This window comes from Coturnix japonica, chromosome 18 (genome assembly GCF_054131305.1).
Source record: "Coturnix japonica strain WE chromosome 18, WE-NBRP24, whole genome shotgun sequence".
Lineage (NCBI taxonomy): Eukaryota > Metazoa > Chordata > Aves > Galliformes > Phasianidae > Coturnix > Coturnix japonica.
The window spans coordinates 13,154,719-13,181,082 of record NC_140680.1 but is presented as its reverse complement, the minus strand read 5'-3'; the positions used below and the strand labels follow the sequence as shown (position 1 = coordinate 13,181,082).

Here is a 26,364-nt window from a genome sequence, read left to right as displayed (position 1 = left end):
TAAATGTTAGCGCAGTATATCTTGTGCTGTCTGCCACAAGAGTGCTTTTCTACATCCCTTCCCTCAGTCTTTTGAGCGTTCTCTTCACTGGTCTGAATCCTCTGGCCTGGTTTCCAAAGGACACGTGGGGGCACTGACCTTCTCTCTGTCATTCCTCCCACTCCCTCTCGGTGTGTTTCTCAGCACTGACCAGTTTCAGGCCACCAAGGAGTGCTCAGAGATGCAGAGTTTGCCCATGTTTGATGTCCTTATCAGGACAGAAGCTGTGTGTGGATCTGCCTCCTGTGGGCGCCAGAAACCTGGAAGGGAGAGTAAGCAGGGCCCACGTGTCCTCTGGAGATGGGGAAGCACCAGCACTGCTAAGAAACAACATTTGGCTGCTTGTGCCAGAGATGTGAGGGACCCTTTGTTAAGCCTTTGTGCATGGTTTGATCTTTGCCGTTGAGTTAAACGTTCTCAAGTTGAGCTTCTATTGCTTTACTACTGTTGTCGTGCATATATGGTACCCTGACTTCATGCTTATCAACCTGTGTGGGCAATGTGTGCCAAGAGCTCATGGAAAACACCCTTCTTCCCTTTCCACTGCTGTTGCTGTTGCCCTTTTCCCTCCTGAGCTTGGATGCTCCTTGCAGTACTGGTGCTGAATCTCTCCTGAATGCAAAATAGCACCTCCGGGCTTGTCCAGCTGTGCCAGCACACGCCAAGTGCTGGATGAGCGTCTGCTGGCCTCCTGGGGACTTGGGGATGCTGCCCTTTCTGTTTGCCTGGTGCTGGCATATGCTTCCTTTGCTGGTATGTGGAGAACCTTCCTAGCGAGGTCTGGAGGAGCCCTCTGGCACCTCTCTGCCTCATTGCCTCCACATCTCATTTCGGTTTTCATCTGTAAACATCTCTTTGCCCTTGCTAAACACTGTGTCTCAATTTCTCTCTGCAGGAGTATTATTTAATTTGTAAATGTTTTAGGACGCTACTTGAAAGATATGATATGAAGCTGTATTTCATTTAGTGTAATGATCCACTAATGCAGGCATATTTCAAAGGCAGGCTAAGCTGTACTGTGGGCTTTAATTAAATTTTATTTTTCAAGTAAGCATCAATAGCCAGACAATAACAAATGGTGGACGATATGCATGCAAAATGAATTCACTCCGTTTTCATTCCCAAGGCCACAGGAGTGGGAATGTGTAGCCCTTATAGCGCACTTGCCCAGCTCACCATTTCTACTGTAGTGTGGTTACTTTAGGGACCTTTTTCAGTGTAGTTTGTCTTATGTTTCTTGGTCTCTTCCTGCCCCTAAAATCAACTCTGTTACACTGTGTTCAGTTAACAGCAGCAGCTTTGAGTCAGGTAGGTTCTTCTGGAAGCTCTGAGCTTAAGGAGTTTTGAATATGCTGGTGTTGCTTTAATGCACGAGGGCTTGTAGCAGTGTGTCCTTGTCAGGGTTACGGGCTGAAGAGTGAGGAGCAGGGCTCGTGTTCCCTCAGAGGAAGCACTTGTCTGCTGTGGCAGTGAGGTTGTTGCATGTGCATTGCTGCATCCACATCAGGAATAAGCAAGTGGCTTTGCTTTAGTGCGCTGTTTTCCTTTCTTCCGATGAGCACGGAGTAATCAAGTGCAAAATGTGTGCAGAGAAGCTTGCAAAGTCTGTTCAAAGTCAGCAGGAGGCTGCTGGAAATCGTAATGGCACTCACAAGTGTGGCACTTTTACAAGTTTTCTAGGGTTAAAGCAATTGGCTGGTGATGTTGTAAATGAGTTCTTTTGTTTGGGTTTTTGCAGAGCATCGCTTTGGGAGGGAGCGAGATTGCTGTCTGAAGCAGCTTTGAGTCCTCGCTGCTTTTCTGGTGGCTTGCGTGGTTTTTGTTCTCTTTATTGTTCAGAAAATTTCCCATTGTTTAAAAACATAATCAGAACTTGCTGAGAAAATCAGTGCGGGTGCCCTGGAGCTCCTCAGCACCTCGTCCGTTTGATTTCTCTTTGAAATCTGCTCGAGTCAGGATGCTGAAGATAAGTGAACTTCTCAGAGGAGGACCTGCTGTCCTCTGCTCAGAGCTGGGAGTTGAAGCCGTGCTATGGGTTTCCACCTGAAGCTCTGCCTGCTGCTCAAGCATCTCCTGTGCTTGGGTGGGTGCACACTGAGAGGGGTCCGTGTCCTGTGCTTGTGGGAAAGCAAAATGTGTAAGGTCTGAGGGAGGCGGCAGGAGCCCGGCTGCAGAGCATCACTGGAAGTGACGTCCTTGTGTCTGCTAACCACCTCCTCCAGGATATTTCGGTGTCACACTTGCAGTGTTATGGCGGCAGTCTGCGTGTTCTGCTTGCTGGAAGTGAGTGCTTCGCAGTTCTTCTCTGCACGTGCCAGCTGACTGTGCTTGTGCTGCACGAGGTGCTGGCAGGAAGCAGCAAGGCCGGCAAGTCCATGTCCTGCACCTGGTGCCATTCCTTGAGGCAGGAGAGAAATCCCAGTACACATCAAACAGCGTCTGGATATGACTTGTCATGGAACATCAGATGCCCTTTAAGTAAATTCTGGAGAAAAACAGCTGCTGAGGTTTGTGCTCCCGATACCGAGGGGAGCTCCCCATGCCTGCCTTCTGTTTCCCATGTTCTTTGCTCCAGGCCAGTTTGTTCTTTTCTTTTTGTTTGTTGTTTATGTGTCGTGTCAGTCAGGCTCTGTTGTAAGATTTTGGGACAGACGTTGCTTTCTGGTGACTGGAGGCAGCGTCTCCTTCTCTCATCTTTCCTTTAGATCTCTTACCTTGCTCCCATTCGCTCTCTCTTTGAAGTAAACCACCCTCCTTTGTGAGTTATAAAGCTTTCCATCCACCTCAGGCCTCCTCGTGCAAGCAGTCTGTCCTGTGTTCATCTCCTGTAGCAGGGGAGATTTGTGTGGTTGGTCTCAGATGGGTGATGCTGACCGTCAGGTGGGTGCAGTAGTGCTTCTCACATTAAGGTTTGACCAAGGAAGGAGAACTGAAATCCCTGCTCATGCTTAGAAGGTGTCCAAGTGTGTTTTGGCTTTGTCATCACAGTGTCACCCTCTCTAAAAGGCGCTGGGACCTGTGTTGTGGTTGCAGGGAGAGCAGGAGAAGGGTAGGAGAGAAGAAAATGTGCCGTGGATGGGAAGGAGCTGAGGAGGAGTGAGGGATGGAGGAAAGAAGCTGAAGTGAAGGAGGGGGAAGAGTGTGAGGCTGGCTGGGAAGGAGCAGCACTTGCTCAGATGGATGAGAACCCACTGCAGGTTGGCAGCACTTCACGTTACTGAAGGTTGTCTACCAGCATTAGCCTTCATAATGGTTCCCTGGGCTGAGTGGGATGCTGTGCTGCTGGATGAGGAGCGTGAAGTCTGTGTTACAAGGGGCTTCAGCCCAGAGTGATAATTTAAAACCCAAGTTCTTTTTAGTAATGGATCCTACCGACGTCTGCCTCACAGAGGAGGTGCTGCACAGGAACAGATTGCCTTGGATTGCCTTGTGCTGATGTGTTTTATAAATGGAAAGTGTTCTGGTCTTTGTGAGCACTTGGGTCTAGCTCTGGCCAGCTCAGGTTTCTTGAATTTTTCTTTTGGAGTTTGGCAGCCGTCTGCTTCAGGGAGTGCAGCGGTCTCATAAGAGTTGATTTGATCTGACACATGACAAATTGTTTCTGCTGGTGGGTACTTGAGGCGCAGTTTGTTAGCTGGCAGCCTTGGCTTTGTGGGCACTGGGGAAGTGGGGCAAGGCACGTCTGCCCTCCTCCCACACAGCATCATTGCAGCAGTGCTCTTGTAGCTCGCTTCCCATCCCAGCCTTCCTTTTCCTTGTTGTTAAATTGTGCTATTTGCATAGATTATTAATGTTGCTTATGGGCTGAGTGTTCCTGCAGATGCTCTTTGTGTTTCTCGTTGCACTTTGGGCAAAGCCTGCCTTTCTGGAACTGGACCCAGTGGCCATTAAGGATGCTTTGTTAAGTTACCTTTCTTTTGGGCACCCTTTTAACTCTGTAATGAGGAGTGGAATATTACTCTCCTCAGCAGAATTACTATCTAGTAATGTTACCTAAAAAGTACACGTCCCTTGTGAGATACTGTAAATACATTTTATCTCTTCTATTACCTGCTGTTTCAAGAATATGTCCCCTAAGCATTTTAATCTTGTTTTCCAGACTTGTCTCAGGGTGAGGAATCACTCTTATTTGCAACCTGGGGCATAATTACTCTGTGCATTAATTTTGTCTCTTTCTTGTTGTCCATCTATTACTGCTTCCAAGAGAAAAAAACCCCTCTGTAAATCTCCACTGAGACAGGACTGACTGCTTGATTACCAGGAGAGTTATCCTTGCTAGAAATGCTTGTGGGACAGCATCCCCTCGGTGTGTGTGTGTGTATCAGGGCTGGCTCAGTGCTTCCAAGAGCAGGTGGGTCCCTGGGCAGTTGTGACACCCCTGCAGTGCTGGGTTGAGGTCGGGCTGCTCAGCCCCCAGGCTTTGTTTTGTCTCCTGTAGCTCTTTTCTCAGCAGTGCCCGGCTGCTGTTATGAAATAGAAATTGGAGAGGACAATGAGGGAAGCGGTTCCTCGGATGACCCTCTTTTGTCTGGGCACTAAAAGCCAATTCGGAGATTTTTGTAGAAATGCTGTTTGCTTTGGTTGTTTTTGCTCTTTAAGTACAGACTCTCAGAGCTGGAGACTGGAGGCCACTGTAATTATTTCTTCCCGTAAAGTAGAATAAATGCTGGAACTGCTTAATGCACAAATGGCAGGGTCCTTGCCCTAGGAAAAGCAAGCTGTGTGACCCTGATGCTGCAGACCCTTCCTTGTGAACAGCCATCCCTGCCATGGTGCACTGATATCACTCTGCCAAAGCTCAGCATGTGCCATCAGTGGTCACTGGGAGCACTGTGGATGTTGGAGCCGTCCCATGGAGAGGATCCACATGGAGCCAGTGGTGCCTGGCGGCCCTGATAGCACACACTGAGCTCATGGTGGCCAAGGTGTTCACTGTGGTGCTGTCTTACAACACCTGCTGGGATCTGTGAGCCATACAGAGGCAGGTTCCCTGGTATGTCACCGTGTCATAAGGATTTGAGATGGAGAAGCTCTTTGAAGCATCAATACAACGTGTTCTGCAGTGACAAGATGGAGACTTGCGTGGTTTTCCTTCCCCTTCCTCAGGGAAGATACTTTCACACAGATCACAAGCCATGGCCCTGCTGGTGTTTGAAAAGACCAGAGGAATTGCAGAGACCAGCTCTTGGTACAGCATCAAAGCCTGCCTGTCTGAAGCACAGGTGCTCAGGAACTCAAACTCGCTGTCCTTCATGTCTGGGCAGCAAAAAGAAAGAAGGTCTCTGAGCCTGGAGTCACTTGGATCAAAGCTCTGCGTAGCGGAGACTGATAAGGTGAAAAGCAAGATTGCATGGGAAGGTCAGAGCGTGTGTGGATGGTGAAGGCTGGCTGGTAACACAGTGGGTCCCCCGGGGGGATCTGTAGAACTGATCATGGAGCTCTCAGTCTGCACTGCCCTGTGGGGTGCTGTGGCTGTGCCAGGTCGGGGCCATTCTGCGGCACCCGAGTGATTGTTCCAAGTGTTCCCTGTAAGAAGAGCTGGAGGGGCTGTGACAGCTGTGAGGCAGCGATAGCTATAATTAAAAGGATGCTGCACTGTCGTATTTCGATCTGTTTTTTTCCGTGCATCACACCTAAAATAGCTCCATCTGACAAGAGATCAGAGAAGGGAAGTATTTTTAAGTTGTGGACTTTCTGCAGTTGACGGTGCATTGTGTGCGGGCAGTTTCTCTTTTAACCCAGTCTCCTTATTGAGAAGCCAATATCTGAAGACTGAAAGGGGGTTATTACTCAATATAAGATCCATGAGAGTCAACGTGGGTGTGGGGTGGAGCTCGTCCTGCATTCAGCTTCAGGAAGATGTTTGTCCCAAAGGTTTTCTGTGCTTCTCCTCTCTTTGGGCAAGTCCTAAGCTGGTAGAAATGCATGTTCCTGTGCTCTGATACAAGCATTAGCCCCGACGCTGCTGAGCAAGAATGTCAGGTGTGTGTGCAAGCAGGCACAGAGCTGTCGTAATGTTGAATACATTTGTTATTTATCAATAATAAATGATGAATTCAGTTCTCTGATCTCTGAGGTGCGCTCTGGTTCTGCTCACTCCACCCAGCACTGAGCAGCAGGCCAGACCCTCTGCAGTTGCTGTTAATGAGCTGTGGGCTGGCACAGGGCATGGCACAGCTCTGCTCGGGCTTCAGACATCCAGAGCACAAAGCTGTGCCCCTGCCCTGCATTTTCTGTGAATGCTGAAGTTTCTGAATGAATTTATGAAGTAAATTTAATAAACAGTAAATGATGTTCAGTGTTAAACTGTGTGCGGTTTGTATAAACAGTGCTATTTAAGTAACTAATGAGGTTTCCAAGAAAAAAGCTCCTGGTTAAGATGTGTCTGCTGGGTTCATCAGGATGATGGAGCTGAGCAGCAGCTTTAACTGCTTGCTCCAGCACTCCTCCCTGTCATCCTTGGCATCACCATGTGCTGGGCATTGGTTCTGTGTGTGGTGCTGAGCGTGTCACACTGGTGCTGTGGTTGCAGACAGAGCTGTGCGGGCTTCGTCAGTGGGTATGGTATGAGAGGAGTAAATATAGCAGCAGGAAGTAGTGTGATGTCTTGGATGGAAAATAAGATATCGAGGAGGTTATATGTGTGATGGGGAAGCTCTGGCTGGGTGCAGCAGGGCAGAGGGGGCTGGGGGATGCTCATTCCCCTGAATGCAGCCCTGGAGGAGCAGTTCTTACTAAAGATGAACTGGAGATTTCTGTCACCTCCTTGGCCATCCCAGGCACTGCTGGGTCCAGAGGACTGATGGCTTACAGACTAATCTGCTCTGAGCCTGGGTGTCTGCAGTGCTGGAGAGATTCCCTCTCCACTCTCAGTTACGTTGGTGTAGGGCAGAGCAGTGTAAGGTGGTATTGCAGCTGTTAGAGGGGTTGACTGGTAATGTTAGCTGAAGGCTAAGCCTGCAGGGGCTATTCATATTTATTGTTGTGAATTATTAATAGTGGCTGTAAAGATTGCATGATGCAACAGTAGGTGCCAGGCTGTGTAAGCACGTGTTTCTGCTGTGGTTGCCTTTGTCTTTGCTGTACGACTTTGCTTGTGGGACAGCATAGGATGGAGAGCTTCAGTGGGGTGCCAGCAGCAGCATGGCAGCCATCCCTTCTGGGGCACGGCCTGGGACAGAGCTTGGTGGAGCTCTCTTCTATTGAAGTGCAGGACTTGCTGTCCCAGGGTGATTTGTGCCCAAGGAGCAGAGTCTCTATTGTTACTTATTTGTGTAAACCTAGAAGCACGGCCTCCTTGCTGTGTGGGCTCTCTGTAGGCTGCAGATATGGCAAGGTGCTCCCACTACCTCTTCCTTGCGTAGGAGTGCTTTCAACACACTACAGCACGGTCCTGGTAGGAGTAAGTGATGAGGAGCAAGCAGGAAGAATAAATGTTTTAGAAGTAGCTTATTAAGTGATAGCAATAGGATTGTCTGTACCGCGGTTTCATTCCATCCTGTAATCTGGCGTGGGGTGAGGTGTCTGCAGACAGGCTGTGTGTGCTGTCCTGTTACCTGTGTGTGAGGCACTGTGCTGAGGTTGTCCCTCAAGCAGATACGTGATCACCTGGGCCTGTGTCCACTGAGACACGGGTGTTTTTAGGCTGTCCTGTCTTAGCCTGGTTACAGGAAAATGGCCACATCTGCAGAACGACCCCATGTGTCCATTTGGAGGTGAGGGCTGTGCTGATCAGATGGAAGTAAAGGGGGAAGTGCACTGTGAGAGGACAGCAAAGTGACAGCAAACCAAATGCCAAGTGTCAGTGATTTTATTGGAGCAGTGAAACTTAACTACAGAAGCGTCTATTTCTAAGCAAAAGAATGAATGATTTAAAAGTGAGCATAAAAAGCAAAATGTGAACAATTCAAACACGAGCATACAAAGCGAAATGCAAACAGTTTAAACAGGAGCGTACTGAAGCGGAGGATAAGTACACTCATCAAATTGACAAGGGATGGTGCTTTTGTGATTAATCTCACCCACTGATGAGCCGCAGTCGGGGATGCTGCCGACCTCTCACATTCTGTCTGACGACATCAGGCTTCTCTGCCAGGCAGCACCCCTGGAGCTTCAGGAGCTGCTGGGAGCTGGGAGCTGCTCTGAGCAGTCTGTTGATACCTTTAAGGAGCAGTATGCAATAAATCATGGATTTCATACTGTTAATTGTTGATTGGTTATGCATGCAACTTACAGGGGCATCCTTTTGCTTTATGGCAGACCTGAGGAAAGGAGCATCCTTCCACATGTGTAGCACTGGAAAAACATGTGCTGTGGTCACTTTGTTTGTCCTCAAATGTCTCCTTCATTCACACAGGCTGGACTTCAGATAAAACCTTCCTCTTCCTTCTGTCCACACAGCTGCACAGCTTGTCAGAAGAGCTGGGACTACTATCTAACCTCAAGCTGTTCCTGAGACATCTCTCTGCTCCTCTGCTCTTCAGCAGATCAACATCAATGGGTGCTCACTGTGGATCTGAGAACCTTATTGCTCAAAGAAATGAAATTCTAGGTTGGATCAGCTGAATTTCCTTTTCTTTCTCTGTTGTGTTTCCACATCACCTCATGCTGGCCTTGGCCATGGATGCTGTCTCATTGAAACAATACTGGGTTTGGACAGGGATCTTGTAACTTGGCGCTGCAGCATCTGCTGTCCTGAGCGCATTTCCTCAGTCCAACATCCCAATTTACACAGCTGTCTTTAAAACCATTTTCTTAACTGCTTATTCCTGGCAATCAAACTTCAGGTCGAGCCTAATTGCTGGGCGCTCAGAGGCCTTTGTGTCACCAGTTCAGCTGAAGGGTTCCTGGGCTGTATTCCTTGGTGCCTTTTATTGTTCGATCACTTTTCACGCTGTCTTATGCTCAGCAAGAGGAACTTTATGAACAGTTTCTTGCTGTAGACATGAAGTGCTTTGGGTCTGTTAGTTGCCATTGGCCGTCTCAATGAAGGCTGGCTGCACAGGTACCGAGCCTGAAACTAGTAAATTTTCAGGCTGTTTTGTGATGCTTACAATTCCCATGCTGCACCCTTGATCCCTAGATGAGAACAAGGATTAGCTTATTGTTATTGCTTCCTCTTGGCCATAAAATAGAGCACGGGCTGGGGAGCTCTCAGAGATGTTTGTGTGCTCTTATGAAGCAGCTGATCAGAATTCAGATGAGGCTTTGGATAGATTTATTGAAGTGACACAGTGTGCGCGGTACACGCTTTGAGTTAGGACATGAAAGAGTGGTGCATTCCCAGCAGCAGAAGGCATTAATGAAATATGTTCCTGTTACTGACTTCCTTTGAACTGTCACCTATGACTACAGCAACTGCATTTGCGGGGCTGTGCAGCACTTACTGATGTGCAGCGGGCGAAACGAGTAAAATATCTCTTCTAGCAGAGAAGGCAGTGGGATGTTGGGGTGTCTGCAGCCACCGGTGCAGGAAGCTTTTCTGGAGCCATGGGGCACAATTGCTCTGTGCTGCAAAGCTGGTAGTGAGCTGTGGCACGGAAATGCTGCCCGCTGTTACAAGGGGATGCTGCCAGGAGCTGACACTGCTTTGAGGGTGACCCTTTGCTCTTCCCCAATTACATGATTTTCAACCACAAGAAGAGGAGGATTGAAAATAACGCCCTGCTCCTTGCTGGGGGAATTGGCAGGGGTGGGCATCCTATGGCTGTACTGATGGACCACAGCTGTGTGTGTGTGCTGCTGCATCCAAAACGATGCCTGAAAATCAGCACCAGCTCTCTGTGTGCAGGTGAGGTCACAGTTACCATCCCTTCTGCTTTGCCAGCTGCAGGGCTGCGTCCAAAAAATGCTTTGTATGTATGTAATATTACGTTTGGAAGTTCTCTCACACCATCTGCTTGTGTCTGCCTTGTAACGAGATGTGAGCTTGCACGGGCTTCTCTCCAGGAGCTTCAAACCCCCAGGTTTCACATGTTAGCTCCTCCTGCCTACCTGGGACCGAGGCAGACTGCTAATTGTTGTGCAGATGTCATGTTCCAGGCAGCCATGAGGTTGTAGGCTTTAAAGAGGCTGTGCTGTCACTTGCTACCAGCCTCCTCGGTACACGTGAGCTCTATTTATATGGGAGTGCACATTTTCTTTCAACCGCTGCTTTGTTGAATTTCTTTTTCTTCTTTTTGTTTCCAGACTTGCAGGTGAGATGTTCAGCATACATCTATTTTTTATTATCCCAGCTTCACCACCTCTTTTTTTATTTATTTATTGGTTTTGTTTTATTTATTGCCACTAATATGAAGAGAACAGCGTGGTTCCTATCTAAAAACCTCTTCTGATGTGAGTGGGGGGGAGGGGGGTCTTTTTGTCTTGGTCAGTCTGAGTTTGAAGCCCTGAGTGTGGCGTCAGCTGGAAGGACACGTTCACCTGCTGAGCATTTGAGCCCACATTCACTTCTCTGGGTTTTGCTTGTAGCCGTGTTGCATTTGGCAGCATCCTAAGGGAGGAGTGTGGATTTTGGCCATGGGTTGACTTTGCCACCTTCCTTGGTGTGATTCTTTGCTTTATGAGAGAGGAGGAGACTACCAGAGAAGGAGACTGGGCTACATCTACTCAGAAAGCAATTACACGAGTTCATGGGTGGGGAAGAACCTTACAAAAATAATTCCACTGCGGGCTGGTGAGCTGATGGATTTGGTCCTGACAGCTCTGCTTAAAGCTTGGTTTTGATTCTGTGGAATTAGAAGGTGGTTGCATGAAGGAGAGGAAAACTGTGATGTTATTTGCCATCCTGATGGACAACAGAGGGAGAAAGATATTTAGGACTGCGTGTATGGGAGGCAGTTCTTTAAAACCTGGATAGGAGTAGGAGCAGGCTTGATGGAGGGATGAGTAATGGAGGAGTGCTTGAACGGAACTAATCAGTCCCATCTTCTTTCAAAAGACCTCATTTAGTTTAATTTAGTAGTGTGTAAATTTAGAGCCAATCAAAGGCAATACTTCTCCAGCCTATGTGCTGGCAGCCTCCCTACCCTCTCCCTACCCAGCACGAGGACAGGCAGGCTGGGCTGCCTTCAGGCTTCAGCCTCGTGCTGCAGCTCGCTGGGAGCGTGGCTGTGCATCTAATGGGTAAATAAACCTGCAGCTCTGGGCTAAGATGGCCGGTGTCCTGCTTCTGCCCATAGTCCATGTGCTTGCAGTGTGGGAGCCATGTCCCACTGCAGCATGAGCAGAGCCAGCCCCGGTGCACAGAGTGGGCAGGGAAGGCTTCGTGCTGCAGGAACTGCTGAGCAAATCTTGTTCATCTCTACAAAATGTTGTAAGCAAACTGTAGCAGGACCACAAACAAACCCTGCTTTTCCCTGTAGTCTCTTCATATTTTCCAGGAGGCGTGAGCCCTTGCAGGGTCAGTACAGAGTACTTTGTCATTACCTGCCATAAACTCCATTAGCAATGAAGTCAGCACCCTGTGCTTTTGTGTTCCCCCTGATGAGCTAACAGCTACATCTGGAGTGTCTTGCCACCTCACACTCCTAAACCTGTGCTGTGGTGAAAAATATTGGGTAAAGAATGCTGAAACCTGTGAAAATTTGTTCTAAAGTGTCCTTGTTTTGTTTTCCTTTGCTTCGCAGGTGGGTGGCAATGTCTCACTGGGCTGGTCTCCTCTGCACTGCTGCCAGAGTCAGCCTCCTGCTCCTACTGGTTTCTGCAGTGTTTTTCCAGTCAAGCCTAAGCGACAGAGTTCCCGTAAGTGTCTGGATGCCAGGTTTGCACAGGGTTGTTCAGACTCTCTGGTGGGTCACACCTCCCTTGGTCATGCTGTAGTGTCACGCAGAGTCTGACAGCAGTTGCTCCGTCACCGCTTCCCTCCTCAATAGCTGATCAATAACAAAATTTCACAAGGGCTTCTTTCTTAAGACTATTTGCCTCAACCTCAGGAATTCCACTGTGATGCTCAGTCAAAAGGCTTTGCAAAGGGAGCTGTGCTCTTGGGCAACTCTCATTTGCTGGGTGTCACTTGTCATCCATACAAACAGCCAGAGCTAATGATGTGGTCTAGTGGCAGGAAGAGATGGCCTCAGTTATTGTGCTAGCTGTGCCTCTGTTGTCACTACAAGTGAGTCAGGTTTAGAAGAGCACCCTCTTGGGTTCTCATGTCTCACTTGCCTGCATTTTGCTGCTTGTGAAGCTGTGGTTGCAGTGGGTGGAAGCTGTCTGCCCTTTGCACTTGTCCACAAATGCAGAATTACCCCCATTCTGCTTCTGAGCCCGGGTGCCCAGCCCTATAAGATCAGATCTGGGAAGTTTCCTGGCGGTTTTTGCATGAAGGAGACTCTGTAGCAGTGCAGAGTGGAGTTTTGTTTGTTTGGATGTTTGGTTTTGTCTGTGGGTTTTTATTTAGCTTAATTTATGCTGTGGCTTAAAATTGATTTCTGCAGCAACACCCACATAGGGGATTACTGGCCTCCCATGTCCCTGGATGCTCACTCCTGCCTATGTGTTGCAGCTTGCTGGTCTGTTGGTTGTGTGGGCTGTGCTATTAACTGGAACATATGCGAGGGGCAGATTAAAGTATATGCTCTGCAGGCCCCGGATCCGTGTGGAGTCAGGTACTGATGTGATAATTTATCTTCATTGCAGAGAGGGCAGGGAGGAAGCTGGAGGTGGAGTGTAGTTAGTTCAGCTGTAGGAAAAAGCTGGAGAAGAATATTGGGACAGCCACTGAGTGCCACCTGCCTGTCCTGGCAAGCAGCCTGATGTGGAAGATCTCCTGTCCCATCAGCTCAGTAGGTAGTTACCTCTTAGATTCCCTTTTCCTGTGCTCCTTCTGCATGGGCTCTGTGGTGGTTGCATCTCCGAGAACAACTATCTCAGCTGTCCCTGCTGAGGGTCCTCAGCTCACTGTAGTGGATTCAGACTGATCAAAGGAAGGAGGATTTTTTACCCTTGAGATTTCCATTGGTCTTTAGAAAACGTCTTTCTTCTGACTATTTTAATTGTGAAAACAAACCAAAAAGGATTCTGCATAATGATGCGATTTGTCGCTCTGCATAAATGAAGGTTTGTGTGGTGTTGCCTTGTTTCAGCACTCTGGAGATGTTAATGGCACACAGGGTATTGCAAAGCAATGTGGGGCCAAACTATGACAGTTGCATTTAAATGAGCCAAGTCACATCGTTTTACCCATATAGAACATTTAGACCACGGCTCTTCTCTTGAGCAGAGGCCATAAACATCAGCCATCTCCATTAAGTGTTTCAACGGATACAACGGTCAGGGGCCTGTCAGTAAATTTACAATGGACTGTATGGGTAAGTCCCTCTTGGATAATAATATAGCAGTGCAAATAAGCTAAGTAATAACTGCACTCACTCATTTATTTCAGTCCTGTTGAGTCTGAGCTCAGAAAATGTTAACATTGATTTTCATCAGTAGAATCTGGCTTTTTATGTTTATGATTGTTACTGAGCTTTAACCATTTGTCATAATCTTAACAATTTCAATCCTCTGCTGCACTGAGCGAAAGCTGGAGTTAAGCTCTGTTTTCACAGTGTATTTCTAAAGTTTCGATCCCTTTTGACAGACAAGATAAAAACATTCTGTGGATTTGTCAGCCATCCTAATGTGTTACCACTATCATGGCTAATTGGATGTGTGCAGCTCAGGCTGCTGTTTTTCTTGCTCAGAAACACTCTCCTCGACCGGATAATAGATATTTATATGCAAAGCATCCAGATTCTGGCAGTAAACATGCACACTTTTTTCCAAGGAGTGGAAGGAGTGAAGGCAGAACATGGCCTGAGATTTCCAGTTAACCTCTGGTCTTTTTTTCCTTTCCCTCTGTGAAAGTATTGTAAGGTTTAATATCAGAACACTTCACGAAGTGAGCTGGCTGTAACTCTTACATTAATTGCCAACAATTAGCAGCCGTCTTTCCCTATAGACTGGTTATTTGAAATTATTCTGTGGTGTCGTTCTTGGCAATATCAGAAGCAGATAATGCACCCTGCAATGGAAACAGAGATATCTGGATGATTAGCCTGGACTGGGTTATCTGTTCCTGTGAAAACCAGAATAGCAGAGCCCAGCTTCCCGAGCACTTAATAGTCTGCTGTGAGATAGTACAAGGCCGGTACTTGCTGTGCACTCTGAATAATTTTGTCCTCTGAGGTTTGTGGTGACTCCCACCATCTCCCTGGGGAGACCTTTCAGTGAATGCTGAGCTTTCCTGAGGGGACAAGGACTTTTTTTCCTGCTTTTCATCCCCTTTGTACAACGCAATGTCCCTCCCGTTACTGTTCTACCACACCTCTGTGTCCATGTGCAGCAGCACAAGGTGAGCGGTGTGTGGATGGCTGCCTTGTAGTTTGAAAGGGCTTGTAGGGCACTGGTGTGTGCAAGGAGAAGGATGCTTCCATCTTCATCGTGTGGGCCGGTCGGTGTGTTGTCATGTGTCCTATTTTGGAAATAGCTGAACTATTTTGGTTGAAATCTTCTCCAAGCCTGAAATAAGTGCATTTAAGAAAAAAATAAAAAATGCTTGAGGCGTTCCAGTAGTGTGGAAAATTTCAGCTGAAAAAGTTTGAAGTTTGACATATTTTTAGGCGAGGGAAAACAGGGTCCTACAATGTTACACAACCCTAATAATAGTCCTGGCTCCAGCCGTAAGATAGGTGAGGCTCTGCAGCAGCATCTTTTAAGCCTGCAGCCTGCACTGGAATAGGAAATAAGCTGCGTTGCTTTGTTCAGCACAAATGTCGTGCTAGTTATGCATGTTTAACCTTTAATATACTTTAAATCTAAATTTAACCATGTGGAAAGAATCTCGGATGTCAAAAAAAAAAATCTGCTGGCGAGGGAAAAATGTAGTATTCTCAGCCGGCACTAAATTACCCAGATGTGATTGCTAATGAGCTGAATCTCTTCTGTCCAAAAGGAATTTGCCCTTACAAAAATAGAAGAGAGCGACATAAAAGATGACAGCGGGAAAGAGCCAATAACAGATGATGATGCTGATCCCGAGGACCTGGAAGTGTTTTACCCGACACATCAGTGGCAAGCTGTCCGTCCAGGTAACGTGCTGATGACTAATTGTAGTGTCCCTCTGAAACCTCATCTGACACCACTGACAGGAGCCTTGCGGAACAGCTAAAAATACCTATTTGTTCCCATGACAATGTATTCTTTTGCTACTGTTCAGACAAAGAGGAACGGACCCAGTGACCCAATACAGAGAAAAGCCACCATCACCAAACCGACTGGCAACAAGAGTGGCTGCTAAAGTGCTTTCAGTTCAGCAGAGCAGGTCGGAGTGGGCTGCCAGTCACGTTGTAGGTGGTGACGTGTCTTGGTCACTAGCTCCAGAGCCCTTTCTCTCTGTGTGTGCTTGTCAAGACTCAGATTTTATAACATTTGTTGGCACGCAGTACTTCAGGTCTGCTGCGCTCCAGTGTGGGTTGATGAAATGCTGCTCAGTGGCAATCTGATTAAGAATTGTCACTGTAACACTACACAGCTTCTTAACAATGGGGTTTCTGTTCCTTAGCTGAATGAAACACAGCTTTTATTCCTCAAATCTTAACCAATGCATCCCACAGAAAAATCTCTTCAGTTATTTTGAGTTGGTATCTTTTATTAGACATTTGTGGGACAATGTATATGAGAAGGCACCAACTGAGCCGGCTGCTTCACTGCAAAAGCCTGTACAGTGGGCAAGGCTGTGTGGAGGATAAGCCCATTTGAACACATGGAAATGCATGAGCGTGCACACTTTGGTAATTGGGATGATCAGTAAATCTGCCTCTGTGGTTTTGGCCAAGGTGTTTAATCCACTTGTGCACTGGTGTCCTCGTGTGTGCACAGGTGTGATGGCTTCTCACCTCAGAAGGGTGGACTTACTAGTAATTAATTTTTATGGAGTGCTCTGAGTTTCTAAGAACTCTATTCAGTCTTCACTATTATTATTGAAAGAATAAATATGGGATCCATTTATCTTGAAATTTCTGCCAGTTAGAGCAAGATTACTTTTCAAATGCAAGTCTTTCTGTAACGGAGATGTCTACCAAAGCTGCACTATATACTTAGATTCCATTTCTGTACCATTATGTATGGAAGGCGTGTGCTGTCCCTGCTCAGTATGCAGACTGGCAGATCACTACCACCCTTGCTGAAGCAGAATATGGATATACTTGCAGTCATTATAAATGTCATTGCTGTTTCTGTTCAGGAGTACCTTCTCCATTGCTTGGGTGTTTTGTTCCGTTTTATTTCTGTAGAAATTCCACGTTAGGTATGTGCAGTAAAGGACTTATGGAAGCAGAGCACTTGTCAGCATTCAGTGTGCTGTAGGGGAAGAATTTCAATTACTGCTGTAAAAAGACTTAAATGGTGGCCTGCTCGTGACAGATCCTCATTACAGGTATGTGTGCAGGCTTTGGTCAGAAACAACAGGGAAAAAAGAAGTCTTTTTTGACAACCTCCTGCCAGCCTGTTTTTTGCCTGCTGCAGGTTTGGCTGAAGTGAAATCTTGCGGTGGCTGTGTGGCTCGTGTTATACACATAACACCGCGTGTCCTGCTCATAACAGAGGGATGCAGGTTGGCGTTGTGACCAGTCCAGCAGCTCTGCACCCTCAATTGTTTCCTGATGTGATTCCTGTGCCTGTAGCTGTGTGCCCTGCTGGCTGCCCTGCCTGCTGTGCGCTCAGCACTGCTCAGGGGAGGCTGCAGCCAAACACTCCAAGTCTGCTGTCCTCTGCACAGCTCTGGGTTGACCTCCTGCTGTCTTCCATTGGTATCCGTATAGCGAACTGAGCCCTCCTCTTCCAGAGGGACCAAATGTCACTCACACTCTGGATCTTCAGTTTTAAATAGTAGAAGGGAGATCAGAGTCCCATTGCCCCTGTCACGTTCCCGTTTCATCTCGTTCCTGTTCTGAGCTCAGTTCATGGGTTTTTGTGCTCATGTCCGGTCCCACGGTTGCTCAAATTTTATATGTGTGTTGCCAGTTTTATTCTGCTGCTTTTCTTGTTCCTGGTTGCTAATTGCGTCAAACCACATTTCCACCGAGACTGCAGCAGTGTCATCAACCTGTAACCTGTCAAATCTCTCCACAAAATTCAATTGTTATTGTATATGTAATGCTGCTTTGTACAGTTGTTCCCTTGCTGCCTAAAATGTGAGCTGGGTTTTGATCGAGTTCTACCTTGTGCTTTGTGCACGCTTCAGGCTGCTGGAGGTAGCTGGATGCAAACACAGAGAGACAGTTACCCGAAGAGCTCTGCCTCCTGCAATCGGGAAGCAGGGAGCTCAGCTGTCTCCTCTGCCAGCCAGCCGGGCAACTGACAAGCTGCGGAAGGTTGGTGAAACTTCACCAAGTCCTTTAACGCATTTGTTAGGCACTGCTTCTTTTGCACATGGTACTAAATAATACACCAGGCACCACTGAGCTAGACACAAAGGATACGAGCACCTTCAAACGTCTCCAGGCTCCTCCATGCGTTTGTTTGGTATCACCTAAGGAAATGATGACAGTGTCTGCAGGGCTTTTCTCTCTGTTCTTGGTTTGTGTGTCAGAACTTGTAGTTTGCTTGGGTTTAGGTGAGTGGGCCTGCAGTGGTTTGGAATGAATGTTCACTCCACTGATTGCCTCATTTCCCATCTCAAGTTCCATCACAGAAGCAGACTTTTATTTTTGCAATGCTTCTTCTAATTTTTCTTTCCTGTTCTGTCTGCACTTTTAGCAGACAATAGTGCCGTTATGAATTCAAAGCTCTCTGGAGACACCTAGCAGAAGTGACCTGCTTTTGTTTCTTATGATAAGCTCTTCCAAGTGCATGGAGGTGAGTCTGTCATCATGCAGGAGCACCTTATGCTTTTCGAGGCAGTCTTTGTTGATTGGTGTGACCAAAACCCGATCCTTAGCCTTTGGGATGCCAGAGATGACTGGAAGCATTTGGATGGGGTTCTTGTTAAAGAAATTCCTTGTTTGTGTGGGTGGCTGTGATGTTGATTCTTATGATGAGTGTTGAGATTACTGCAGTCATGGCTGTTCTGCTTTTCTGTGTCAAACTAATCGATTTTCTGGGCTCTTGTATGTAAATGCATTTGTATACCATGTTTCCATGTGGCCTCAGCACAACATCCTACAGTGCATTAGTACTTCATTTACAAAGCATTACCTGTTTTTGTCATTTGGGCACCTCGTTTCCCCCTCATTTATTAAAGAGCTGTTCCTTCTGATGGTTGGAAATTGGGTTGCTCTGATTATCTAATCACATCACCAACCAGCAGTTTTTCCACTTGACATTAGCATCAGAAGTTGCTCCTCAGGGAAGGCATTGCTGCAAAAAATATATATATAATGGCAAACTTTGTAAAGAATCACTTTATTAGATAACCTAATGTGCAACTTTGAGGGGCTGTGCTGGTTTATACCACAGGCTTGTGCTGACCAAGCATCTCATCTTGGCTGTGACAAGTGGAAGTGCCTGGGACAGTGCAAGGGCAGTGGATGTGTGTAGTGCTGAGCCCTGTACTTCCAGAAGCTGCCCCTGGCTCCAGGGCAGTGGAGCAGAGCTGAGGTCTTTCTGGGCTGGTTTCAGTGGTTTGCTGCTTTTCTGTTTCCTTCTTGCAGTCACTATCACTCAGGTTTTTGTTCTTAGCCAACCTTTTCCTTTGGATGTTTCTCTCTGCTGAGATTCTAGACAGCTGTGTAATTTGTTGAAGAAGCAGAAAAGGCAACTACTTAATAGGGAAGAAAAAGGATTAACTGCCTTTGCCATCGCGGGGACCAGTGAGGTGGGGAGCCTTGGTCCCGTGGTGCAGCTGCAGATGGGCTGTGTCCAGCTCCGTGACAGCAGCACTTGTCCAGCCCCCAGCATGGCAGGAGCTGGCTGGCAGCTTTCTGGCCTGTCAGTTTAAAGTTGTGAATTAATGTGTCCAGTCTCCAAATCCAGATGGATCAGATGGGAGTCTCATCTGCCCAAAATGTGAAAATATTTACAGTCTACCTTGCGTGCTTTCCATTCGAGAGGAACCAGTGATGGGGCTGAGGAATCCTTCCTTTGGTCCTGAGTATCAGAGCAGAATCTCTTGCTGGTGGCTAACATGCAGCAGCACTGGATCTCTGTCGGCATTGTAAGACAGGTGTTTATATCTGCACTGATGGAGCACATGCTGCAGGAGCTGGGCTGGCCTTGGACCTTCAGCTGTTGTTAAACTTCTGACTCGCAGAGCTCCGTGCTGCTACCTGCCGTTATTCAGTAGCATCTGTACTGTGCAGAGTCATTTTCCTAAGTGCCTAATTATATTGCAGTTAAAAAATAAGAAGCCATGACTGCTGCTGTTGATCAAACTGCAAGAGAGAAGTTGATGTGAGCATGCTGTTGTTGCTGCTTCTGTGAAGATGAAACCATCTTAAGTTCAGCAGGGAGCTGATGATACATCACTTAGCATTTAAATATCCACGGCTGCAGCTTCCAAAGGTCCTCGGGCTGCTTTCTCTGTCGGTAGCTATCTTTGCTGTTCATATTTGTCCCAGGTCTTCCTGTGTGTCATTTGCTGCACAAACAAAGTTTTATGCATACAGAAACATGGTTCTCAAAGAAAACATTCACACTGGGGAGGTAAGTTCAGAAGTTGCTTTGAAAGACTTGCTGAGATGCTGTTAGAAAAAGGAAGACTCTGGATGGGGAATAACTCAGTCCAGCTTTATTGCTAGTCTTTCTTTCAAGAGCTCTCAGCATCCAGACGAGCCAGCACTACTGGAAGCTGGGCAGAGCTTATTAAAGCTGGGAGGAGAAGGTGATGACAGGAGCAGGTTTGTGCACACAGAGCTGCCAAGTGCCCTGCCAGTCTCTGTCACTCTTCTCCACGTCTAAAGGGACCCCTCTGGCTCAGGAGTCCTGTGCCAGCCCTCCCCACAGCCTGGCTGGGTGACAGGAGGCGGTGTCCGGCTGGATATCTTGCTTGTACCACTCAGCAGGATGCCTGGGTCCTGCTAATTGCTTTGCTGAATTAATGAATCTGTCCAAATCTTTGGCTTTGGTGTGACCCAGACCTGCCTCAAGCAGTTGTGGGCAGGTCTCTGAAATGTCTGTGTCACTCCTGGCGAGAGAGGGCTGTGAAAAGTCAGTAAGCTGCAGGGCTCTGCTTGTTGTAGTAAAGCTTGAAGTGCATAAACCTCATTTTTACTGGATGAAATGCTTCTTCCCCAGTTCTTTAAAATGAACAAACCTGTGTTCGAGTAGGTAATGTTTGAACTGGGAGATTCTGTCTATAAAAGCATTTTTCAACATGCTGTTGAGGTGCTGTTGCAGCTGCCAATGTGGTGATCATAGAATGATAGAATGGTTGAGTTGGGAGGGCTCATACAGCTCCCCAGCCCCATCCTCTGCCATGGGCTGGGTGCCCCCCACCCACTCAGGCTGCCCAGGGCTGCATCCATGGCCTTGGGCACCTGCAGAGATGGAGCAGCACAGTTCTCTGGGCAGCAGTGCTGGAGCTTCAGTGCCCTCTGAGTAAAAGAATTTCCTCCCTAACATCTAATATAAATCTCTCGTCTTCTGGTTTAAAGCTGTTCTCCCTTGTCTTATCACTGTCGTCTTGCATAAAAAGTCATTGCTGGGAGCATGATCACCTTCATCCCATGTAACTGAAACACCCTCAATACAACCACGTTGCTGTGAGCTAGGGCATCAAGCTGGCTTTCTCCTGGAGACAGCTGAGGTGCAGAACCTTTTTCTTTCATGCTCTGAAGTGGGAAACCATAGCAAATGACAGAACTTTATAGGGCAGTAATTGAACACACACATTAAAAAAGAAAGAAAAAAGACTCTCATTTAAGTAAATGTTCTGCTTCTCTTGTTTGACAGGCGTCCCCATGGAGCTGTGGTCTGTATTCCCCACTAGGCACTGACCCGGCTGGGAGGATTTTCCCCTTGTTTCTCCCCTGTGTCTCCGTGACCTGAGAAATTCTGCAGCCATTGTTCTCAGCAGCACGTCCATGATGGTGTCAGGTTCAGAGAAATGAACTGGGAGCCCCTTTTTTTTTTCCGCCAAGTGCAGATAAAAGTTGGACAGCTTCTCTATCACAGCCAATAGTTCAGATACTGGACAGAGTTGGAGGAAATATGTACTGATGTGTTTTCACATGAGACAGGCTGGTGACTCCCACTGGCTGCTTGTGTGAGCCCATTGCCCCCACTGTGTGTTAGTGGTTGGTTCGGAGCAGTCACAGTGTGAGTGATGGAGCTGTAGAGAAAAGTGGCTTTTCTTGTGCAGTGATAAGAAGCTGGGCTGCATTTTTGTTCAAAGTATTTTTGGAGGTAGCTTTGGTGATGCTCTGGCTGGCGTTATAAACATAGCATTAGTTAAAGGAGTAAGTATATCAGCTGTGTGGTGGTGGATGTAGGCAGTAGGAATCATCTGCATGGCTGTATTTGCTTTGTTTGGTGGGGATCTCCTCCCAGGCAGATCTCTCATTCCTCACATCCTTTTTTCATCCAAACCAGGGATGCTGTGAACTTGTGAGCTACAGAGATGCTTCAGCGTGTACTGGAGGATGAGAAATGTCTTAGTCTGGTTTTAATGTGTGAGCATGCTGTATTTTCTGTAATAACGTTAATAACCTTCCTGTGGCTGTTTAGAAGGATGAACCTCATTAAAGAAGAGGTATTTAATAACAGACCTATTTTTATCTCTGTCTTTATCTAACAGCCTGCCTATTTATTTCAAGCTTGTAAGAGTGCTTTGGAAGAAAAATGTTTTCCCTTCTGGAGAACATGTTGAGAGTGCACCCAGCCTTTGTAATCCTGTATTTCCCATCTGAGCATCTTCTTTCTCCTATGACCAGAGTGACCGTTCCTGAACCCCTTTCTGAAGACACAGATGTGGTTTGGGGCCCAGCTGTGTGTTTGACAAGTTCACATTATCTTTTCATCATTAGGAAGAAAATCTTTTTTCTATGATCCTGCTCAGGTTGTTCCTTCCTGTTTGAGCACGAGGACCTCACTGATATTTATATGAAGCTGATTTTTAGGTAGCACGAAGATGTCTGCTGGGTGTGCAGCACACAGTGAAGCGGCTCCTGCAGGGCACGGTCACCCTGCTCTGTCACAGTTCCTGCCTCCAGTCGGTGCTCTTACTCACATGTGGCTGCACAGATTCTTTTTAACATTTCCATACATTTCTATGGGGTCACAGTTGAAGCAGATTCTCTTTTTCCACAAAACCTTCCCTGAGCCAGGTGCTCTGCCTCCTGCATTGGTGCTTGAAAGCACCTTCCGAGGGAAAGTCTAAATATCCATCATGCTGTCATTGCCAACACATTTGGCAATGTGTTTTCTTTGCTCCCTGCCCTCTCTTCATTTCAGAACCTGCAATGAATTTGACTGGGGTATAAATTAAAAAGGGCATTTGATGTTTCTTGAGGTCTAGAAGGTTGCTTTGCATTTGTTCTTTCTTGAATGCATGCTGAAACGAATGTCTGCTGTACTGAAACAGCTTCCTTTAGCATCTCACGGAAGATTCGGAGTTGAAAATATATATATATATACGTGTTTTCCAGCCCAGCTCTACCAGCATAAGCTCGGGAAAGAAATGTAATCTCCTTGGGTCTGTTTTGACGTTTTGTAGAACTAATTCCCATTTATTGCAAGAACTCTCATAAAACTAAATTCAAGTTTAATTTTTTATTACGTATTTACATTTTGGAAGGAGTAAGTGTGGCGGTGCTGGAAATTCTAATTAGGGATAACATCTCTGCTTCAAAATACCTCCCTTCAATTCAGAGATGCTTTTTTCTCTGTCCTGATTTTCTTCCTACTCCTTCAGACTGCAGGAAGTTTCGCTTGGGTCATTCACTTGCAACAGGATGTTATCTGAATACTGAATTAATGTATGCAGTCTGTCACTTGGTATTTCTTCTGTTCTTCTGCTGGAGATCTCCCAGGGTTGTAAAGACCGTGGAAGCAGCAATGGCAATAACAGGAATGTGCCTGTGATCCTGCAAAGCGAAAGGAAAAAACATTAGGCTGCGTGTCTGTGCCATCACTGCAGGGTGTGAATAAACAGATCTAACCAACAACTTACATTCTAACCCCAGACCAGGTTTTATTTCTAGAGTTTGTCACGCAGCCCACGGGAAACCTTTCTGCTTCTGTCTGGTGGTATTTCCAAAAGCACCTTGTAAATTATCCTCCAGACCCTATTTTAAGATGCATTTAACTTTTGATATAATCTGCTTTGCTTATTTGAAACAAAACCCACCTGTTCTTCATCCATTATGCTGCCGCTTCATGTGCTAACCGGCTGCCTGCTAATTATGATTGCTTCACTGTTCTGCGGTTGCTGATATGCAGAAATGATCAGAAATTTGGTATCTTCAGTAAGGAGAGCTGTAATAAGCTCAACTGGATGCAGTTGTGGGCAGCCTAGTTGATGTGTCCCTGCTTGAACAGGGCTAGGGCTGGGCAATCTTGCAGCCCCACCAGTATGTGACTGCAGGACAGTGCCCTTCTGACCACAGTAGATCTCAAGGTGGGATTCACTGAGAGCTGCAAGTCCTGACGGTGATGCTGGTTGTTCCTTCCTGAAATGTGGGCTGAAACCTGCATGGAGCAAACATGGGAGGAGCTGTGAGACTCTGAGGTGGGACAGCAGAAGGTGATGGCTGAGACAGTACTGGGGAGGATCTGAGAAGGGCTGGAGCCAGCTGCCAGAATCACAGAATGAAGGTGCCCCACCAGACCAGAGTCTTTGTGCTCTTTCCCAAAACCTTGGCTTGCATTCTGGGGTGGAAAGAGCCTGTCCTGCAACGTGAGCAGAGCGAGGCTGCAGGGAGGACAGCTCTTACCTCCCCCTGCCTGTGGAATGCCCCTGTTTGCTGGCAGGAAGGGAGGAGGAAAAGCTGAGGCTCTTCCATGTCCAGCTGTGTTGGTGAGAGGTGTTAATACAACTGCTCTGCAGGGAGCCTGTGTGTACACTCCCCTTTGTTTGCTACAGCACAAGTCCTCAGGTTAGGTCAAACACTGTCTGTTTCCACTGTTCAGTCCCTTCTGTACTCGATAGACTGATTTATGGTGTGGTTTTGTGGGTGTTTGTTTTCTTTTTGAGTTGGACTAGAGATGGTTTACCTGATTCCTTTAGGCTGCTTTGCAGTGCAGGTGATGCAGACAGCAGTTGGATGATAGCATCTTCTTTTCTCAAGCATCCATCCACAACCCACAGCACTGCCATGCACAGCCTGAGTGCAGAGGTGATTTTTCTTTCAGACTGAAGAACAGTGCACAAACAGATAAAACAAGGTTCTCTGTGAAGACCACATTGAGGACATTGTGTTCAAGGTCTAAGCTGGATGCGAAGTCACTGAGAGGCACATCTCACAGGTAGTGGAGCTGAGGACCCTCACACAAAGCTGAAGCAGCAACTGCTGTTCTCTGCATCATCTCTGCCTGTGAAGGAGGGAGAAAATGACCCTTGTGCTGCATCGTGGTTAGCACAGTGGAGCCAGCACATGAGAAAGTGGTCTGTGTTCACCTGAGCGTCACTGCTGCTTTTATAGTGCATCCCTCTGCACACTACCGACACTTTATGCTGAGTGGAGCTGCTCATACTTGGGGGGACAGGTCAACCCCAACTGGTGGCTTGTCAGGATTTGCAACAGTGGCAGCTGGGGAGCAATGCTGTTATTAAGTGTAACACAGCACCTTGGATACAGAAAGCATGGGGAGACGGTAAATACGGATTGCTACAATGTCACTTTATAGTGTCACTCTTCAGAATACATTAAGACTTAGTTGCAGCGATTCCTGCAGCTCCTTCTAGTTGAATCAGTAAATTCTGCTCATTAACTCCACTGCTTCTTTTGACCTGGTGTGCTTAAAGGAACTATCAGAGGCACAGGAGCACCTCAGTTACTTTCTTTACCAACTGGTTGTTTTTCAGTGTCAATCCGGCCGCTGTTCGGTTTGCTGCTGACACCCCAGTCAGGCAGTGCTTGTCTGCAGGGATGGGCCTGAAACGTGGAGCGCTGTGAGATGTGAGCACGTCGGCCTTTGGTGCCAGCATTTCTGTTTTAATCGCTGCAGCTTCCTGCGGGGACTGTGCAGGAAATGGAAAAGAGCTGAAAGGAGGAGGGCTGTGACTGTCATCATGAACCTGGCTGCCTTTTCATCCCACCTTGACATTGTTTCAGCATGCGAACAGAGTCTTGGACAGGTTTGGGATGTCTGGAGGCAGAGAAGAGTTCCTGGAGCTTCCTGAAGTACCAAAAGGCAATAGCTGGAGCTCTGAGAGTCACTCACTGCCACCTCACTGTGGGTATTGCCCCTCGTTTGTTGTTGGCAGCTCATTGTGTTGGTGCTGAGAACTGCACAGGTGTTTTTCAAGCATTACTTGCTCTACAGATGAAATCATGGCTGTTTCTCCAGTTCTCTGTCAGGCACAAATCACAGCACCGCTGTGTTCGTGTGCCTTTGCTCCCATACTCAGCATTTAGCTGTCCAGGGTGGAAGAAAATGAGTTCAGTTCCAACTTGGTGATGATTTATTATGTTCCTCGCATTTAAGGACGAAATTTAAGTTGCCAAAAGCAGATGTTTGCTTGCTCCTTTTTTAGCTCTCGAAGTACTTTCTGTGTGCTTGATTGATGGACGTCCCCGTTACGTTAATAGCTGGGCTTTGCAGAAAGCTGTTATTACCAGGAGAATTTGGTGTGGGTTTCAGTTTTTCTTCTTGCATTGAAAATCCATTATTAATGTCTTCTTAAGAAAAAGGGCTTCAACTCAGGCATTTTGCTTTCCTTTCTCAGGCTCTTTTGCAACTGTCTTCTCTTAGACACTTTAAAAAAAAAAATCAATGTTACAAGCGTTCTTTGTATTTTACTGTGTGGTTGAGGGTTTCTGCTGCTTGCTATTGATTTCTAATTTTGTTGCAGGACATTTGGGTGCACACAAATTGCCGTGTGACAGATTGCTTTATACGTGTCTTCCCGGTCATCCCTGAGTTGGCTTTGTGCAGGTTTCATGATGATGCTGATGCTGGTGACTGGCTGGAAAGCTTTACCTGCTTGTAGCATGAGAGTGTGGGCTTGGAGCGTTTAACCTCTGAATGTGACCATGTGCCTCAGGTTTTGCTGTTGGGTTTGGTTTTGTGCTGAGTGTGGAGGTGTGTTTGTGTGGTCTCGTGTTGCCATTACAGAATTGTTTTGCTGCTGCTTCTTGTGCAGCGTAATGTTGTGCATTGCAGGAGCCTAAAGAATGTCAAACTTCAGTTTGGGATGATAAACTGCATCTGCAGCTCTTTGGATCGATGCTGGTGTGAATCCTTTGG

At 47.0% G+C, this 26,364-nt stretch overlaps 1 protein-coding gene across 5 annotated transcripts in view; it reads left to right on the top strand.

Annotated features, from left to right (window-relative positions):
• Window positions 1-26,364, top strand: part of SIL1 (SIL1 nucleotide exchange factor) — a 90,075-nt gene that overhangs the window by 13,691 nt on the left and 50,020 nt on the right. For 4 of the 5 annotated variants that reach the window (XM_015876024.3, XM_015876023.3, XM_015876021.3 and 1 more), the window contains exons 3-4: window positions 11,667-11,781; window positions 14,972-15,107. In XM_015876024.3, coding sequence (XP_015731510.2) covers window positions 11,667-11,781; window positions 14,972-15,107 — 251 coding nt within the window. The remainder of the gene's footprint in view (window positions 1-11,666; window positions 11,782-14,971; window positions 15,108-26,364) is intronic. The other variant, XM_085519314.1, reaches the window with a different exon arrangement.